At 29.1% G+C, this 20,003-nt stretch overlaps 6 protein-coding genes across 6 annotated transcripts in view; 4 read left to right on the top strand and 2 right to left on the bottom strand.

The window, feature by feature from the left end:
• The window catches only part of LOC129914005 (stage VI sporulation protein D), a 208,497-nt gene that overhangs the window by 79,426 nt on the left and 109,068 nt on the right, over positions 1-20,003 (bottom strand). The window lies entirely within an intron of this gene.
• On the top strand, positions 546-1,228 carry LOC129914019 (phosphatidylethanolamine-binding protein homolog F40A3.3-like). Its single transcript, XM_055993048.1, has 3 exons — positions 546-647; positions 707-1,029; positions 1,093-1,228. The coding sequence occupies exons 1-3, from the start codon at positions 588-590 to the stop codon at positions 1,226-1,228; spliced, it is 519 nt and encodes a 172-aa protein (XP_055849023.1). The 5' UTR covers positions 546-587.
• LOC129914016 (phosphatidylethanolamine-binding protein homolog F40A3.3-like) lies at positions 3,343-5,524 on the bottom strand. Its single transcript, XM_055993046.1, has 3 exons — positions 5,304-5,524; positions 3,584-3,906; positions 3,343-3,520 (listed from the first exon to the last, which is right to left on the bottom strand). Exons 1-3 carry the CDS (start codon positions 5,361-5,363, stop codon positions 3,364-3,366), a joined length of 540 nt encoding a protein of 179 aa, XP_055849021.1. The 5' UTR covers positions 5,364-5,524; the 3' UTR covers positions 3,343-3,363.
• LOC129914021 (protein D3-like) lies at positions 10,200-11,478 on the top strand. Its single transcript, XM_055993050.1, has 3 exons — positions 10,200-10,401; positions 10,814-11,136; positions 11,196-11,478. The coding sequence occupies exons 1-3, from the start codon at positions 10,264-10,266 to the stop codon at positions 11,359-11,361; spliced, it is 627 nt and encodes a 208-aa protein (XP_055849025.1). The 5' UTR covers positions 10,200-10,263; the 3' UTR covers positions 11,362-11,478.
• Positions 14,786-15,558, top strand: LOC129914015 (protein D2-like). The gene is made up of 3 exons (XM_055993045.1): positions 14,786-14,892; positions 14,950-15,284; positions 15,344-15,558. The coding sequence occupies exons 1-3, from the start codon at positions 14,833-14,835 to the stop codon at positions 15,492-15,494; spliced, it is 546 nt and encodes a 181-aa protein (XP_055849020.1). The 5' UTR covers positions 14,786-14,832; the 3' UTR covers positions 15,495-15,558.
• LOC129914014 (protein D3-like) lies at positions 19,129-19,930 on the top strand. Its single transcript, XM_055993044.1, has 3 exons — positions 19,129-19,307; positions 19,370-19,704; positions 19,764-19,930. The coding sequence occupies exons 1-3, from the start codon at positions 19,242-19,244 to the stop codon at positions 19,909-19,911; spliced, it is 549 nt and encodes a 182-aa protein (XP_055849019.1). The 5' UTR covers positions 19,129-19,241; the 3' UTR covers positions 19,912-19,930.

Here is a 20,003-nt window from a genome sequence, read left to right as displayed (position 1 = left end):
TTGAGAGATGGAGGAAATTTTCTAAAAACTGATACAAAATAAAAAAAAAAATATTTAAAAACAACGGCAACACTTACAGTTATGAATGATACCTTTTTCCTGAATTTTGCATTTTTTTAAATCAAGTGCTGTTTTAATCAATCGATTTCAAAATAATCGATTTCAAAGAAAAATGTTGGTAGAAAAAATCCTTAATTGCTACCCTATCAAATACTGAAATGTGCGTCTTCAAAAAAAAAGGACAAGATACCCCTTGTACTCTCAACGCAAGGGACTTCAAAGTAAAAAATTATCATGGGAAAGAAAAAATGAAATTTGACAAAAATCAATTTTTTTAATTCTCTTCGCTCTCAGGAAATCTTAATTCTTAACAGTTGTTGGTTAATCAAAAATAAACACAAAACAAATTAATTTACGTAGGCTCGCTGTCGCTTGCAATCAGCAAACGATATCTTCAATTCTGGGCTATCAATTTCAGATAACAACAAAATACGAGTAGTTTATGTCTGCTTTAATTTTAAGATTAGTTTTGTTTTTCTTGTCGAAAGTATTTGTAGGGAAAAGTGTTTGTTGGAAACAGCTAATAAATGGATGCAGCCGGTATTGTACCCGAAATAATTGATGTTCCACCAACTCAAATTTTAAAGGTACACAACTTTAACTCAGTATAAATTGAAAATTTGACCTTTTAAATTTAAATTTTAAGGTTACCTACCCAAGTGGAGCAATAGTAGACCAAGGAAATGATCTTACACCAACACAAGTCAAAGATCAACCATCAGTTAGTTGGGATGCTGATGAAAATGCACTCTATACACTTATGTTGGTTTCTCCAGATTTACCAGAAATGATTAAGGACGTTATAGAATGGTTAGTTGTTAATATTCCTGGAAATAATGTGTCCAAAGGTCAGTCTGTAATGGATTTTTGTGGAGCGGGACCACCATCAGGTACTGGTAAACATCGTTTTATATATTTGGTTTTCAAACAATCAAATCCAATTAAAACGAATGTTTACATTAAGGAGAAGTAAGATTAAAAATGTTTGATATTTCTTAATCAATGTTAATTAATATTTATTTGATTTTTTAGAGAAATAGAAGGAAGATTTAGATCGAGAGTTCGTGATCTTATAAAAGAACACAATTTAGGCATTCCAGTAGCAGGGAATTTCTTCCGAACTGAATATGATGATTATGTTCCTACTTTGATTGCACAACTTAATTAATCAAGAAAAAATTAAGTACTTTCTATTGATGTTGGTGTAAATAAAGGAAAGATTATTACAATTGTTGTTATTGTTGACAATTATTGCTGGTTAATTTGTTTTATATTACACCGTAGCTGAGTTCGATAAACTGACATGTTGCATGCTTATAAATACTGAATTTTCTAGTTGACTGTTGAAAGCTTACTTAAGCTTCGTGAGGTTTTAAAAGATCGTCTCATTAATATAGATTTTTGTGTTACCTCTGGGCTCTTTGCTTAGTAATTCAGTGTTTATTTAAACAATAAGATAATAATTAGAGATTTGAAACGCGTAACATTTTCTACCAGTCCATTTCAGACCTCTTGCCGAGTGCATGGAAAACACTATTTGTCAAACCTGTAACCGAATCTAATTCAAGATTCGACTGCTGAACGATTCTTCTTTCGTTCCTTCTTTTCAAGGTTATGGAGACACTGATCCCTTATCAGCTTAGATATACTGACAGAATGAAAGCTTCTCAGTGACCGGCTTTTGTGGCAATAGATGAATTTGGCGTCTTAGAGAAATAAATTTTTACATTGTTTTGGAGAAAGTATAAGTAAGTATATCCGTCAGCAAAATTTTAATACACAATTCAACAACAAAAGCTTACTGGAAATTAATTAACGTTTTTTCTTGCAGTTAAATGAGTTGCGATAAGATTTATGATTTATAACGATTTGAAACTATGGAAGATTCATACAAAAAGAGGTTTAAAATCAGATGGAATGTTACTTCAAGAGCCCAAGTCGCACTGTTTCAAGAATTTTTCGAACCGGTTTAAACGCTACACCTGCAATAGAACCATTTTTAGATTTCTGTATTTCTCGTAAAAGACCGGCCCATTTTAAATTTCAATTTTGTAACGAAGCGTTTAGCATTTTTTTGTTTTTTTTTTTTTTTGCTTAAAAAACTAATTCATCATTTGAAGAAACTATTTTAAATGGTTTTTTGTATGAAACTTCAAAAGGTTCCAGAAATTCCTCAAACCCATGCGCTCCAAATCTACCGCAGTAGGTAACGAACATTTTGAAGGAATTTTTCTCGAAACGCGTAACATATTTAAAAAAAATAATACAGCTATCTTCTTGAAATTTAGTGCAGATTACTCGTTAACTCATTGGCCAATTGTTTTTAGCTTCTATAATGTTAATTATAATATTGTGTATACTTTTCCGAATTATAATAAATACTTTTAGCTCCCCATGAAAAATATTGAAAAAACAGTGTCCCAGAGATTTACCCCGTTGCCGAAAAATTCAAAATTTACAAAATTAAAAAAACAAAACATATTTTTGTGCGTTTCAAAATATTAAAAAAAATTTAAATCAATTTTTTCGTTGATGATATTTTTGGAAATTTTGAAATATTTTTGTCAATGTTATAAGAATTCGCGCTAAATTATCTACAGAAAATATTTGTAAAATACTTTTTTTAAATAAAAATCTTCAATGTATCACGGCCTTAAAACTAATAAATCATATAGCTTCAGTCTAAAACCGTGTCTGTATGTTTAAGGGTTTCCAAAATATTGCTTTTCAAATATGATGAATTTGGTCAAAATCGAATAATTTTTACATAACTATATTTTAACTAACACAAGTCAGTTCTTTCAGTGGGAATTTTCGGCCTCGTTAAGCCGACCTCATTCGAATTACTCGTATGTTACAAGTTATTTGAAAATTAGCTCTTATGAAAACAGCAATTTTTCTACATCGTGAGTGAGCTCGATTCACCATATTGAATTAAAAATGCAAAAAAGTGCATGTTATCAAATACCTAGCTAAAAAAATGTATGTGTAAGTCATTTATATTTAAATTATTTATTCCTTGAAAGTTTTGCAAAAATGGCGAACGAACGAAACGAACTAAAATTTTATATAAAGTTTTTTTACTTAAAGCTAAAATAACTTTAAGTTCAATCAACATACTAAACTGATAAATAGTAGCTGCTTATACAATAAATAAATTTGTTCTCTAAAAATTTTTGAAAACCGTCGTCAAAATGTCATCACTCTGTTTTTTGTTTATAAAAATTATGTCGTTTTTTAAAGAAAATTATGGCTACATATTTGTAAAAAAATCTACTTTATTTACATCAATGCTAACAAAAATTACAATTTTAAATTTGGTGGTAAATTAAGACTCGCACGCAAAATAGGAACATAATCATCATATTCTGCTCGATAGAAATTTCCAGCAACTAGATCGCTCAAATTATGTTCCTTAATAAGATCACGTACTTTCGATTTAAATCGTCCAACTATTTCTCTAAAAATATAAAAAAAATAAACTAATTAAAAAGAAGTTTTACAAAGATATATCACTTCTTACTTTTCCTTAATGTAAACATTTGTTTCAATTGGATTTGATTGTTTAAAAACCAAAAATATGTAACGGTGTTTACCAGATCCTAATGGTGGCCCTGAGCCAGCAAAATCCATTACAGACTGTCCTTTAGATAAATCATTCCCAGGAATATTAACAACCAACCAATGCAAAGCGTCCTTAATTTTTTCTGGCACATCTGGAGCAACCAACATTAGTGTGTAAAGTGCATTTTCATCAGCATCCCACATCACGGATGGTTGATCTTTGACTTGAGTTGGTGTAAGATCGTTTCCATTATCAACCGTAACTCCACTTGGGTAGGTGACCTAAAAATAATAATATTGATAGATTACACTGGCCAACACATACATTCGTTGTTTATCATTTCTTACTAAATTTAGGGTACTGATTTCGAAAAAAACATTAGTTTTTTTCTAGCAGATCTAGTTGTTAAGTTATTCATACATGAAAAGGCATGGAAATTCATACAAATTTGTTTTGTGAAATTTTTTTTTTATGCAAAAAACTTTTTTTTTGTATTTTTATTTTACTTACTGAACCAAAGTACAATACATTCAAAATAAATTTTTCCAGCAAAACTTTAATAACGCTTGTAATAATAAAATCTAAAAAAAATAAATAGTATGAAATCACCCCAAAATGTGAAAAATGAAAATATCTAAAAAAAACTAGAGGTTCTAGAAACCAACCAGTGTGATTTTTAAGCTTTGTGAGCCCAAATGCAATAGGTTCGACAAAAAATTTTCTGGAAAATCTTAACAAACATTTAAAATAGGTAAGCATAAAATTAAAATTAGTACGAAATTACCATCAGAATGTGGAAAACTTAAATATTTCAAAAAATTGAGCTCCTAGAAATAAATGAATGTGATTTTTAGGTTTACTGACCCTTATAAATATAAATTTTTCTGGAAAATTCGAATAAGCGCTCAAAATAAGGAAAACTGAAAAATTAGTATGAATATTCCCCAAATATGAAAAATTAAATATTTCAAAAACTAGAGCTGCTAGAAAGAAACCAATATAATTTTTGAGCTAACTGAACCTAAATCTATAAAATTAGATATAAATCTTTCTTTAAACTTTTCAAAAGTTGAAAATTGTTGGCCAGTGTTATTCAGTCGTTTATCGAAATAGGATAAAAACAACATGAAAAAAAGACAAATTACCAAATGATTTGCGAAAATTGAGCTTGCTTAAATTTTAACCCCCAAAAAATATTGCAATTTCATGCTCATAACAACATTGAGTTGGTATATGCTTTGTTCTATTTTTAATAAATGTGATTAGATTTTTCTATGTATAATCACACAATGACGAAGGAGAATGGAAGTTCTGTGCCCAAGAATGACTTTGTTATTTACCTGTTAATGTCGCTAATTTATTTATAAATATATTATGCAGAAGTTGTATCCCTGTGACGTTTTTCTTTAACACTTTTCTCAATATTATGTAGCTTTTAAGTATATCTAATTTAAGTTTTAATAATATGACGCTTTGTGATTTTTCCTGAGATAAAAACCTCGATTTAGAATATCCAAACAATTAAACTCAAGAGATACATATATAGCTTTTTTAACAATAATTTATAGGTAGTTGTTTTTTTTAAGAATATTCTTAAAAATTTTGATAGTTTGAATAATTTTTAAACTCTAAAAAACTCGAAAATTAAAAAAAAAACCTTTTTAGTTAAGTATTGTACCTTCAAAACTTGAATTGGAGGAACATCAATTATTTCGGGAACAATACCAGCTGCTTCCATTGTTTAGCTGTTGTCAAATAATAAACAACAAACACTTTTGACGAGAAATATAAAACTAACCTTAAAAGACAAAGTGCTTCATAAACTATTAGCTATTTGGTTATTCGTTGTTATCAGAAGTTGATAGCGGCAAATTGAGAATATCGTTCTCCTGATTTTAATTTTTGTTTTGTTTTTTTTTTTGATAAAGCATTTTTTTGACTGTTGAGTTAACCTGAGAGCGAAGAGAATTCAAAATGTTATTTTCTTCTTTAGAGTTATTCCGTTTATCAGATCTAAGATAATTTCCACTATCAAAAACTGATGAAGTTAATCAATAAGATCTCCACTGATGAGCAAACTTCGCGGGCACCTAGAGTTTTTTTTGTGATGTATACAATAATATACCTATGTTCCGTCGCTTAAACACGCAGAAAAATGATCGGTTAAAAACAACGTAAGACTCGTGTAAAATTAAAATAAACAGACTGAGTTTGCTAATATAGCACCTACAAACTAAACCCGGTTAAAATTAATATAAACAAACCACCGCTAAACAGCTACGTGTTGGCATCAAACGGCTTTCGCCGGTAATCAAACAGTTTTCACTGGTAATCCAACATCTTTCTTGGGCATCAATCGGCTTGTTAAGGTAATCAACTTATCTTTGTATTAGTAGAGTAGGATGGTATAAGAGTGCGCGGTTGATAAGAGTGCGCAAAGCGATTTTCTACGGTTTGAAAGGGAATATAAGACTGAATGCACTTATTTTGGAAAGATCTAAGTGAGTTTGATCTGCTGTCAAGATTTCATGTAAATGTGTTTGTAAACAGAGGTGCTATTTAAGTTTAAGTTTTTTGTCACTTTTTTTTCCAATTTTTCTTGCCAAACAAATTAAATTTTCCGCTTAACAACAAAAAATAACAATAAACAAAGTATGGGACATTGAAAAGTCGACAAAAAGAAACATTTAAGGAACACGTAAGATTGATCATAAAGTGCATTGTGAAATACATATATATTCTACGATTACATGTCTGAACGTGTAAGAGTGCGCACCATGATGATGTATAAGAGTGCGCGGGTTAAAAAACCGGTAAATGCTATCAAATGCTTCAAAATAACTGGCGTTTGTCCATATACCAGAAAACAGCAGCTAAAAAAAGCAATTCCAACCAAAAAGAAACCAAATACAAGTTTTACAAAAAACAAGCGAATGAAAGTAACCAGGAAATATTGAAATTTTCTCGGAACCATTAATCGAAGACTAAATTGATTGTTCCTCATGCAAGGAGTGATGAGTTGAAAAATACTCTGTTTATTTAAAGATAGGCAGTTTTATTTGCGACTTTTGTGCGAACTTTCACCTGTACGCAGCTGCGCACTCTTACAAACTAAGCCGCGCACACTTACACAATAGTGTGTATAAGAGTGCGCAAATGACCTAATGTAGTATTTTGTTTATAACTATTGAATTAATACATTTTTGTTACCAGTTTTAAGTTTTTTTCGTTGCTTTGATTATAAACTAAAAACTATATATAAAAAAGTAGTTAAATTCTTTTTGTTATTGTTTTATTTGGTGTTTTGTCTAAAATGCGCACTCTTATACCACCTTACCCTACAGGAAACAGTGAGCTGAAAATGGGTCATCTGAGAATTTTTGGAAAGGATTTGAATTTGATATTTCATATAAAAAGGTGCATTGAGACGAACATAAAAAAATATGTTTTTGTGATTTTCTCAGCTCCTGTTTATCGTAGAACGGATTTTTGTCTTGTTTTGTAGAAAACTCTATTCAAAAACTTTTCTTTTTTTATAATTTTTTTTGTAATATTGCTCTATAAAAAGTTGTTGACGAAAACATGTAAAATTTTTGGAGGTGATCATGAGTTTTACATTTTTTTCAGTATAGGTCCATCTGAGCGAAAAAGTTCTTATAATAACATTGATACAACTCTAAATTTCCTACGTTTTGGTATATTAATTTTCTTGCACGTCCAAAATTATCTCAGTTATAACCTGACGAATTCAATATTTTGGTTGGCTACAATGATAATACTGCTCAAAAAAATTTAACTTTTTTTGGCAGAAGAATCAAAATATACTTTTCTGAATATTTTTGGAGTGCTGATTTTGAATCCGAAGTCAGAAAAAATGTATTGACCTTAGTTTTTGGAATTTTACCATTATAAAACGCAAAAAAACGTTATTTTTATTGTTTTTGAGGATGAGCTGTAATTTTTAGCAATTTATTTGAGAATCATTTGTAACGGTGTCTATAAGAACTACCTTGCTCCTTCCAAAAAATGTTTTAATCATTCCGATATCTCTTTTATTGACCGAGATAACTTAGGTTTAAAGCAGAAACACAATCACACTTTGCCGTCAATTTTGACAACTGCCAAAAGTTCAACCATACGAAATCTGTGTAACCTCACACAATGACGCTTTTTCTACGTACGCTTTTTTTGTTCAACCAGACTGAACTTTTGCTCGCTTTCTGACATTTATCATACATAGTTACAGTCACCCACATATTTATTGGGCCAAATGTGAATAAAAAAAAAATAAATTATTACAAAACTAGGTGTGTTGTTTTGTTTCTCTATATAGATTTTGCACAAAAAAACGACATCGAGATATTTTAAATAAAAACAATTTACGTATTAAAAACAACAATAACTCGAATCCGTAGTCAGAACAATTCTACCACATCACAGTTTTTGAGATAATCCCGTTAGAAAATCGAAAATGCCGCTTTTTACCTGTTTTCGAGATTATTTCTTAGCTTTTGGTTATTTGTTTTAAATAAATTTGTAACGGTTTCTAATAGAACTTAATCTTGTCTTTCTAAATCCGTTTAAATCTTTTAAAAATCTCATATCTTCTTTGAGAAATCTGAAATTGAAATCAACGTGTTTGGTATATCTCATATTTATTTGCTTTTAATAGTAAATCTCGAAATGTTCTTTGCCAATCGCTTTCAAATTTTGACACAACGTTTCATTTACATTCCAGTAAGTTCTTATCTTGTTTCTAACAAGAAAAAAAATTTTTCTCACTAGTAATTATTTAGTATAAGTATCTGACACGGTCACGCTTTGATGTATCTCACTGCGATTCACCACCTTCGCAAATATAAAAACTTGCAAAATTCTAAATGGAACGTTGTGTCAAAATTTGAAAGCGATTAACAAAGAACTTTTCGAGATTCGCTATTAAAAGTAAATAAACATGAGATATACCAAACACGTTGATTTCAATTTCAGATTTCTCGTTACAAATTTATTTAAAACAAATAACCAAAAGCTAAGAAATAATCTCGAAAACTGGTAAAAAGCGGCATTTTCGATTTTTTAACGATCAAAAACATGATGTGATAGAATTTTTTTGACTTCGGATTTGAGCTCAGCACACCAAAATCCTATAGAAAAGTATACCTTGGTTTCTGTAACAAAAAAAAGTTTAATTTTGTTGACCAGTGTAATTTAATGATGTTGTAGACTGAGTTTTATTGTTTGTTCTGGTTAAAAAACAATTTATTTTGATTGGTTTTGTTTTTATAACTATAGGATTAAAGAATAAACAAATTTCTATGCATTTTTTAAACACTTCTTCATTTTTCCACATTAAAATCAGGAATGACCCTTTTTTACTTTGGTGGAAATTCACACTAATCGTATTCTAATATTTTAATCTAACTCCTGTGGCTGGTCACCGATGTTTTCTCATCGGCGACCACGGATAGTGATGATTGGTATCTTCTTTTTATAGCATAATCGATCTTCATTTAATTCATATGGTAGATTTTCTTACAGTTTATTGTTGATGGTGGGATTTGTTGGTAGGTTTTGCAATGCTTCATTAGTTTCATTACACACTTGAGTGTAAAAAAAGTGTTCACAGAGATTAACCTTTCTGTGTACTTATAAGACAACAAAGTAATAACAAGCAATAATTCCAAACTGGTTTATTTCTGGAGACAAAAGGAACGTTCCTTGATTTAAACCCGATCTTGAAAGTTGTTCAGTACAATGGTTCCCTGTCTGGTTTATTTTATCGTTCGGAATGAAAGATAACACTGGTCAACAAAATTTAACTTTTTTTTGCCACAAGAACCAAAATATACTTTTCTAGTATTTTTTAGGATGCTAAATCCGAATCTGAAGTCAGAAAAATTTGATTGGCCTCCGTTTTTGAAATATTACCGTTATAAAATGCTAAAAAACGTCATTTTGGCTTTTTTCGAGCTTCTGTTTTTATGCGGGGTAATTCATTATAAACAAATTTGTAACGGTGATTATAAGAACAGATATTCTTCTTTTAAAAACTGTTAAAATTTTCCCGATATCTCTTTAATTGCTCGAGATATCTTAAGTTTCAGTTAGTAAGCCAAAGAGAAACTAAATTTAATTTAAAGTTTAAGTCCCTGGTCATAAAATGCTTGCCACAAGAACCAATATATACTTTTCCAGAGGTTTTTGGGTCGCTTAACTCGAATCTGCAATCAGAAAAATTCTATTAGATTCCGTTCTTGAAATATAACCGTTAAAAAAAACCCTTTTTTTGCATTTTATAACGGTAGTATTTCAAGAACGAAGGCTAATAGAATTTTTCTGATTGTGGATTCGAGTCAGCAACCCAAAAACCTTCAGAAAAGTATATTTTGGTTCTTGTGGCAAAAACCTTGTTGACCAGTGTAATTAATTAAAACCTAACTAGACAATACATCAAGTAAACATTGAAAAGTTTCACCGAGACCAATATTTTACCTTTATACCAAAAACCAGTTTTAATATCATAACACCTTGATTTAGTCAATTATATGGAAATTAATTTCTGTTGAGTCAATTTGAGCTCAAAGTTAAGCTTCAGGAAATTCATTCAATAGTTGCATTTAATTTTATCGCGGATAAAGATGGGTCTTTTCAACCTTTTGTTGTGTTTTATTTTGTTTGGTTACACTTTTGGTAATGAAAATTTGGTAAAATCGAAAATGGAAGAATATGGAGTGGTTCCTGATGTGGTCAATGAAGCGCCCAAAGAATTACTAGAGGTAATGCTTTACCACTAAATAAAAGAATTAAAGTCTACGTTTGTTGTTATTGTTATTCAATTGTCAGAGAAAAATAGATTCGGTGTGACTTGAATGAGTGTGAAATTCTATGAACAAAAAAAGAATACAACATTTTGATTGTGATTTTAAAAAGTAAATAATGTAAATCAAATTCCATAAAATCACAATGGTGAGAATGTTCATGGAGATAATATTGTTTGAACTTATTCCGACTTCTGGTGCTACTACACCTTTCAATGTTAATTTTAATGAGAAAAAAAAAACCGAAAAGATTCACACGAGTCTTCAAAGAAAACAAAAATTATTTGTAAAATTATAGAATTTCCCCCAAAACAACAAAGCTTTGTAGTTTTGAATTTAATTGAATTATATTTTTTTGTCAATTACCTAGGTCATTTACAGCAAAGACGTAATGGCAGATCTAGGAAATGAATTAACTCCAAAACAAGTTAAATACATTCCAGAATTGGATTGGAATGCTGATGAAAATTCTCTTTATACAATTCTTTTGACTGATCCAGATGCACCGGGTAAATTTAGTGAATTCCGTCATTGGTTGATTGTGAACATTCCTGGCAAGGACATTTCTAAAGGAAAAATCATCTACGATTATGTTGGTGCTGGACCACCAAAGGGAACTGGCTTACATCGTTATATTTTCCTTGTTTTCAAGCAACCAAATATTATTGAAAATGATACTTTTGTTCCAAATAGGTAAGTTTGTTGTTTTTATTAGTTTGTATTTACTTATTTACAAGAAATGCATTTTTAAGTTCAAGAGAAGGTCGTCCTGGAACAAAAGCACGTGATCTAATTAAGGATTACAATCTTGGAATACCTATAGCTGGAAACTTTTTCAGAGCTCAATTTGATGACTATGTTCCAATTCTACATGCTCAACTAGGTGGACCACCATCGACAACAACCGAAGCCAATTAATAGAATTTATCTAAATATTTTTTCCAGGCTATGATTCAAAATCAAATAAATTCAAAATTTGTATTTTTTATATAATAACTTTAGTTGTAACTGCAGTTTATTTTTGAAGAAAACAATGACTAACAAAATATTTAAAAAATAACTACTTAGAATACTTTTATTATATTAAACCATGCAAGCTTTCAAAAATTGGTTTGGCAAAAATTTAAGTTTTAAAACTACATATACATTATACAAAGCCAATAATGTTCAAATTTAACAAGAAAAAAAATAAATTTTCTTTAACTCGATGCGTAAAGTAGACCAGTGCCGATGCCTTCAAAACCATTAAAAAGTACAAAAAAAAAAAAAAAATCATGTGTGCAATTAACACGTGGTAGAAGTGAAACCTTAAAAGATCATTTTTCTTGCAAAAAAAAAAAATAAAATAGAAAAAATCTACCTATTTTTATTCTATCACCTTCAAATCCATGTTTTTTATATGACAACCTATATAAATTTTATATCATCTGAAAGCTTATTGTCTTAGCTCAAAATATATATATCGATCAGGTCTATAAGACATCTACAAAAAGAGCTAGAATTTTTTGAACTCGATCAATTTCCATCAAAAAAAAGCGAAAAAAACACGTATTTTTATCTTATCACGCTATTAAATGCATTTTTTACCTAACAACCTGTAAAAATTTTAACACCATCTGAAAGCTTATTGTCTTAGCTCAAAATATATATATATCGATCAAGTCTATGAGACATCTACAAAAAGAGCTAGAATTTTTTAAACTCGATGAAATTTCATCAAAAAAAGCAAAAAAAAAAATATATTTTTATGTTCTCATGCCATTAATTCAATTTTTTTGTTTGACAACCTATAAAAATTTTATACCATGTGAAAGCTTATTGTTTCACCTTGTATAATGATGCATAAATCATTATAAGTCAACCATGTCGAATTTCCAGACTGAGATTACGGTATTTCCTACACTGGTAGCTGGTCATCGCCAACATTTCTCCACAGGTGTTTTGAGGTATTTTTCAATTTTTTCAATTTAAGATTGTGTAACTTGTAGAGCACGTACTGTTATGTGTGATATATCAAATAAAAGGTTATGTTATCAGCATGCGTATTAAAGTTAAATCAAATTTGTATGTGTACTAGATCAAAAGATATAACGTGTGTTGGAAAAGAACATCTTCTTACCGTTATCTCCGAATTTTGAATATTATGAAATTAATTGAAATTTTGTACAATTATAATTTATTTAATTACCTATCTACAGCACAAATTTTATTCATCTATCTATTAAAACATAAAAGTTATAACAAGTTGAAGTCGTATCGCGTTTTCGTTTCATCTTGTTTCAAATCACTACGATACTAAAGAAGTTTTCACTTCAAAAATCATAGAAGGTTGAAACCCATTGGAAAAGGAGGTGAATATGATGAAAATTAAAGGAAAAATAAATAACGGGCGAGCCGAGTTCGGGAAGCGGGTGGGTTGAGTTTTTAATGGTAAAAAATGGTATATCTCGATTTCCGGCAAAACTACAAATCCTATAGAAAAAAGTTGTATGACAAAGTTGTAGGTAATAAAAAGATCTACAACTTTTGTATCAACAATTTTTTCACATAACCTCAAAATTTATGTGAAAAATTCAAAAAGCCGAGTTTTTTCTACGAAATTTGGTGAAAACTCACCTTATTATGTCCCAAATACATTGTAATTTATTTGATTTAAAATATTTATTTTTTAACCTTTTTTTTGACTTAATAATAAAAAAACACCCTAATTTTCAATCGAAAATTTACGTGTCAAAATATCAGCTTTTTTCAAAAAGTCAGTGGGCATTTCGTTTGTTAAAATGTCTATTTTCTGATGGTGTAACTATAGAACATGTTTTAGTAAAATGCAAAAAATGAAAAAAGCTGGAATTCGAAAAATTTTTTTTATCATTGTTTACAATTTTGGCCTATTTATTCAAATTTACACTTTAATTACTCAAAAAACGTAGGATTTCATGTTATATTGATTAATGTTACGGTTTTTGAGTAATTTAAGTGTAAATTTTAATAAATAGTCTAAAATTTTAAATAATGATAAAAAAATTTTCGAATTCAAGCTTTTTTCTTTTACCGATAACATGTACTATGGTATACTAATGTAAATTTTTGTTTACACTATTGGAAAGTAGAGATTTTAACGAACAAAATACCCACCGACTTTTTGAAAAAAAGCTGATATTTTGACACGTAAATTTTCGATTGAAAATTAGGGTGTTTTTTTGGTATTAAGTCAAAAAAAAAGGTTAAAAAATAAATATTTTAAATCAAATAAATTACAGTGTATTTGGGACATAATAAGGTAAGTTCACCAAATTTCGTAGAAAAATTTTTGTTTAAAAAAGATAAAAATAAAAAACCAAAAACTCGGCTTTTTGAATTTTTCACATAAATTTTAAGGTTATGTGAAAAAATTGTTGATACAAAAGTTGTAGATCTTTTTATTACCTACAACTTTGTCATACAACTTTTTTCTATAGGACTTGTAGTTTTGCCGGAAATCGAGATATACCATTTTTTACCATTAAAAACTCAACCCACCCACTTCCCGAACTCGGCTCGCCCGTAATTTATTTTTCCTTTAATTTTCATCATATTCACCTAATTTTAAAATGGGTTTCATTCTACTATGATTTTTTTTGGTTTCAAAAATTATCGACCCTGGTCTAAAGTGTTTGTAAAGCAGTAATAAACAGAGCTGGATTTTGTTGTATCTTGGGAGCAGGGTTTTAAAATTATCAATTTAAAAAAAACAAAAATTGCATTAAAAAAAAATATATATTTCATGCAAAAAAAATGTATTGTAAATAAAAATTTTTATTCATTAAAAAAAAAAAAAAATCAATGCAAAACGTGGGCATTAAATATTTTTTTTTTTAATATGGACAAATAATGTCTTGCATTCTTATTTTTATAAAGCAAATGCATTAAAAAAAATGATTTTGACAACCCAGCTTGGAAGTACTTATTTACGAAAAAAGTTTCGCAATGGAAAAAAAATCTCTACGATTAGTCGATTTCTTAGAACTAATATCATCCTCAATTGTTTCAAAGAGAACTTAAAAGCTGAAAAACTAGAAAAATTTCATAACCTGGCAACCATGTTTCTGTTATATGGTTTCCTATCTAATATGTAAGATTAGTTTTGATTTGTTAGTATTTGTTTATATCATATCACTTTATTATTTTCATGTTGATTTCCTGTGTTAATTTATTATTTTGTCGCTTTTGATTGCAACGAAAGTTCTACCACCTTTTACCATACGATCGTTATTTTTTTGGTTACTGGCAACCTTGAATAAAAGAACTGATATGAAAGCTTTTTAAATTTAAACAAATGCAATGATAACACTTTATTATTCTAAACGATTAAATAATTATTTTTAATTTCAGTCTTCTTAGAGTAGCAATATGGACAGTAACGGAATTATTCCTGACGTTGTTGACTTTGTTCCAGAGAAAATTGCAACTGTAGGAGCTTTATTTAAATTAAAACCAAATAAACAATATTCAAGCTTTATCCTCCAGGTAACATATCCTTCTGGAGTGATAGTTGAACCAGGCAAGGAATTAACACCAACGCAGGTTAAAGATATACCAAATATAACATGGGATGCAGAGTCTGATGGAATCTATGCTGTTTTAATGGTCGATCCAGATGGACCATCGCGTGAAAATCCAATCTATAGAGAATTTCTACATTGGTCAATTTGTAACATACCAGGCAATGATTTATCTAAGGGGCAAACTTTATTCGAATATATTGGTGCTGGGCCATCAAACGGCACTGGTCTGCATAGATACATTTTCTGGGTTTTTAAACAACCAGCAGCTTACCCAACAGATCAATTTGTATCGAAAACGTAAGTTACAAATTTACAGCCATTACAGATATGAAAACTCATTATTTGTTTTTGAATAGAACCATTGAAGGAAGAGCTAACATTAAAACCCGGGATTATGTAACAAAGTTCAACTTAGGAAACCCAGTTGCTGGAAATTATTTTCTGGCTCAGTATGATGAATATGTTGATACTCTCCAAGCGTCTTTAAAAACCACAGAAATAAAATAAATTATGGATAAAAATGCATAAATAATTAAAAACGAACATATTTAAAAAAATAGAAAAGTCATTTACTCCTAAAAAACAGACTGCTTTTTTTCAATATCATATTTCTGAATTTTGAATTTGTGTGACCTCTTTTTGGTTAATTAGATAAATTAAATTTGAAAATAATTAAAACAAATTACTACCAATAGCATGGTACCTAATGATTTGAACGAACAAAAAATTTTAGAAAAAGATTTTGTTTACAAACGTAAACTCAAATTTGCTGCCCAAAAAATTTTGTTTTGCAAACCTACAATTTCTAGAAAAGAAAAAAATTATTTTTAAATTCAACTTTTTTGAAAATCTTGACCGTTACATATGAAATTGAGTCTTATTTAAGCGGAATATTTAATAACAAGAAAACTAATCGAGCTACAAAATCGAGGTTTTATGGTTTCGTCTTAGTCTATTAAAAACGAACATATTTAAAAAAATAGAAAAGTCATTTACTCCTAAAAAACAGACTGCTTTTTTTCAATATCATATTTCTGAATTTTGAATTTGTGTGACCTCTTTTTGGTTAATTAGATAAATTAAATTTGAAAATAATTAAAACAAATTACTACCAATAGCATGGTACCTAATGATTTGAACGAACAAAAAATTTTCGAAAAAGATTTTGTTTACAAACGTAAACTCAAATTTGCTGCCCAAAAAATTTTGTTTTGCAAACCTACAATTTCTAGAAAAGAAAAAAATTATTTTTAAATTCAACTTTTTTGAAAATCTTGACCGTTACATATGAAATTGAGTCTTATTTAAGCGGAATATTTAATAACAAGAAAACTAATCGAGCTACAAAATCGAGGTTTTATGATTTCGTCTTAGTCTATGTTACTTCAAATTTTGATTAAATTTAGTATTTTTTTGGATTTTGAAAGCTTACTTTTGAGTTTACGTTTTTAAACAAAACCTTGGATATTTTAAAAACGGTTTGAGCTACAAAATTGCTTTCAAAAGCTATAATTAATGTCAAAAGAAAAAATTTAAAAAAGTGATTTTTTTTTAAATGCCTCCACTGGCCTGATCAAACCGGAAGTGCACTTCTGAAACCTTAAGTTGAAATAAAAAATGACTGGGTGGAGTTAGAAAATTAATTAGCATTTAATTAGTTTCAAGTTTGGGCATTAAAAACATAATAATTTTCCTATTTTCGTCCGCTAACTTCAATCTTATTTAAGCGGAATTTTGTATACCGAAAAAACTGTTGAGGCTACAAAAACCAAGTTTGTGGAATTGAAAAGCATTTAAAAAGCTAAAAATATTAGGGTCAACTTAACTCATTGTTTTTAATCATTTAAGATTTTGTCTGCTAACTTCAGACTTATTTTAGCGGAAAATTCAATTATTCAAAAACTATGCGAGCTACAAATTTTTTGGCTTGCGCAACAAATTAGCATTTAATTAGCTACAATTAATGAGATTAAGTCAGGGACATAACAAACTGTAATGAATCAATTTATTCATAATTCTCATAGAAAAGACAACATTTTCCTTATTTTCCAAAAAAAAAAAAAAAAAAACACCCTTTCACCAAAAAATATTTCAAGAAATGTATGGATTCTTTGTAGTACAGGCAAAATAGTACATAAAATCAAGAAATAAAAAAAAATTGTTACACTCATGAAACTTGGCAAAAAGTTTGCTTTTAGGATAAGAACCAAGTACATAAAAAGTCTATAAAAAAAAGTTGGATGGAAGGGTGTTTTTTCGCGGACAAGAGGGAGGGGGTGAAGGTCAAAAATATACTGAAAAAAATTGTTTGTCGAATATCATCATATGACACATGTTTTCAAGGTATTTTTTGATGCTGAATCTAATGACATAAAAATAAAGTCAATACGATTGCTCTAAGAAAAGTTTTTTATTTAATACCTGTCCTAAGAGTTTTTGATAGGCAACTTTTTATAAATGTACTAGCTGACCCGGTGGACTTCTTTCCGCCATTTCTTGTATTTATTTCTAATTTTCGACTCTGTAATTAGTTAATTTTCAAATGAGAAAGAGGATCAAACCTTGAAAAGTTCATAAAATGAGTTTAAAAATGTAAACTTTTGAACTTTTAGCAAAAGTGGCCTATGCAAAATACTTAGGCATGCGCATAACTAAAACCTTTATTTTCTATTAGTTTGAGATTTTTTGCAGGCTTTTAAAAATTCAAAAAAATTAAAAAAAATTCTCCAAAACGTTCCTAAAAATTAGTTGTTTTTCAAAAACTCATATTTCAAAATGAAGTGCCTATGAAAAAAATCCGTTTGAGACACCTAATTTTTTTTTAATTATCGTTCCAATGGTGTAAATCTTATTTCTGTAAAAAAATTTAACTACCTGTCGAAGGTCTACCACATGTTTTCACTGCAAAATACCCTTCACAACTTAATTTTGAATTTTTTTAGAATTTTTTCAATTCGTTTTACAACCTAAAAATAAATTTATCTGTCATTAAAAAAAAAATTCAACTCTCTTCACCTTACCGTTTAGAAAATAGCCTCTTTTTTCAATATCGTGCTACCCCTTTTTTACATATTGCAAATTCCAAATTGCAAATTCCAAAAAAATAAAAGACTACTCAAAAATGTATCTAAAAATTAGGTTGTTTTTCAAAAATTTTTATTTCAAAATACAGGGCCTATGAAAAAAATCCGTTTTAGACCCCTAATTTTTTTTCTAAATATCTTTCTCATGGTGTAACTCAAATTTCTGTGCAAAATTTTGCGTACCTGTAATTAGTCTTTTGTCGAAGGTCTATGACTGCAAAAAAACCTTCACAACTTGGTTTTGAATTTTTTTTGAATTTTTTCAATACCTTTTTTAACTATTGAATAAATTTGTCTTTCATTTAAAAAAAAGTCAACTCTTTACGACTTACCGTTTAGAAAATAGCCTCTTTTTTCAATGTCTTGTTACCCCTATTTAACCTATAAAATCTTAAATTTTTTTTTGCCTTAAACCTTCTCCTCTTATGCCTCTTTGATTTAAAAAAAAAAATTAAGAAAATAAGTCAGTCGGTGTGGCCAGTTAGCGAACGTACACAAAACCAAACTTTAATATATATAATATATATATAAATTAAAATGGCTATCCTTATTCAGTTTTCTGATAATTTATCAAAAAATGAATTAGTAGAAATCTGAGCTGAAGCTGTAATGGAAGTTTTTTTCAGATAACTGAAATTAATCGATATATCTCTTTTGACTGATTCTGTTAATGTTGTGTTTGATAAACCTGCAAAGAAGTTTATCTTCAAAATGTACCTATTCCATTTCCAATATATCAGTAAAATATATTTTCATCAGTTAAAACTAGTTTGTAACTAACATAGTAATCAATTAGAATGGACATTCTTATCTTAGTTATAGAACGATCTATAAAAATCTGACTCACAATTTTTTGTAAACGAACCCAAAAAAAAAGGTTACTCGTGATATTTTGTCAAACTTTGTTTTGTTAAAAAAAAAAAAAAAAGATTAGATGATGCGATTATTATACAGCATTATAACAAGTGCAATGATAGGCAGCAGTTATTCCCCATCATGACTTTTCAAAAGATTATCTAACAATATTCAAACATATTTCCAAACTTATCAGCAGTTATTTGGGGACTACCTTTATTGTTTGCCTATATAAAAACACTCAATGAATTTCATTGAAATCAGTTTCTTTTAGAATTTTGTAAGACAAAGTAGTCTAACTAAACTAACATTAAACATGGACGCACACAATATTGTTCCCGATGTCATTGACGCTGCTTCTGTTCCAAAGCAAATAGCTAAAGTAAAGATTTCTAATTTTTCTCCAATATCATAAAACCAATAACTAATTTTTGGAACTTAAAGGTAACTTTCCCTTCTGGAGCAGTAGTTGAAACTGGCAAGGAATTAACACCAACTCAAGCCAAGGATATTCCAAATGTCACATGGGAAGCCGATCCTAACGGTGTTTACGCTCTTATTATGGTCGATCCAGATTTTCCATCACCAGCTGATCCAAAATTGAGGGAACTCCTTCTTTGGGCGGTTATCAATATTCCTGGAAATGATTTGTCTAAGGGACAAACTCTTGCTGAATATGTTGGTGTTGGACCAATGAAAGACACTGGTCTCCACAGATATATCATTTGGGTATTCAAGATGAAAGCTCATTGGCCAACTGATAGATTCATTTCTAAAACGTAAGTTTCTAGTAAAATAATATATTTGAATTCAATTTTAATTTATTTTTTTTATAAAGAACTCGTGAAGGAAGACCCAATACCAAGACCAGGGACTACATTGAAAAATTCCATATGGGAAATCCAATTGCTGGAAACTATTTCACAGCTCAATATGATGCTCATGTTGATGTTATTCTTGCTGGAATTAGTGGAGGACAAAAGTAAATAATTTATAATAAATAAATGCTGATACTCAATAAATTAATTAATTAAATTTAAAGAAATGCACTTTTATAGTTTAATTCGTTTTCGGTGAT

Source organism: Episyrphus balteatus, chromosome 3 (genome assembly GCF_945859705.1).
Source record: "Episyrphus balteatus chromosome 3, idEpiBalt1.1, whole genome shotgun sequence".
Taxonomy (NCBI): domain Eukaryota; kingdom Metazoa; phylum Arthropoda; class Insecta; order Diptera; family Syrphidae; genus Episyrphus; species Episyrphus balteatus.
This window is presented reverse-complemented; position numbering and strand designations above follow the sequence as displayed.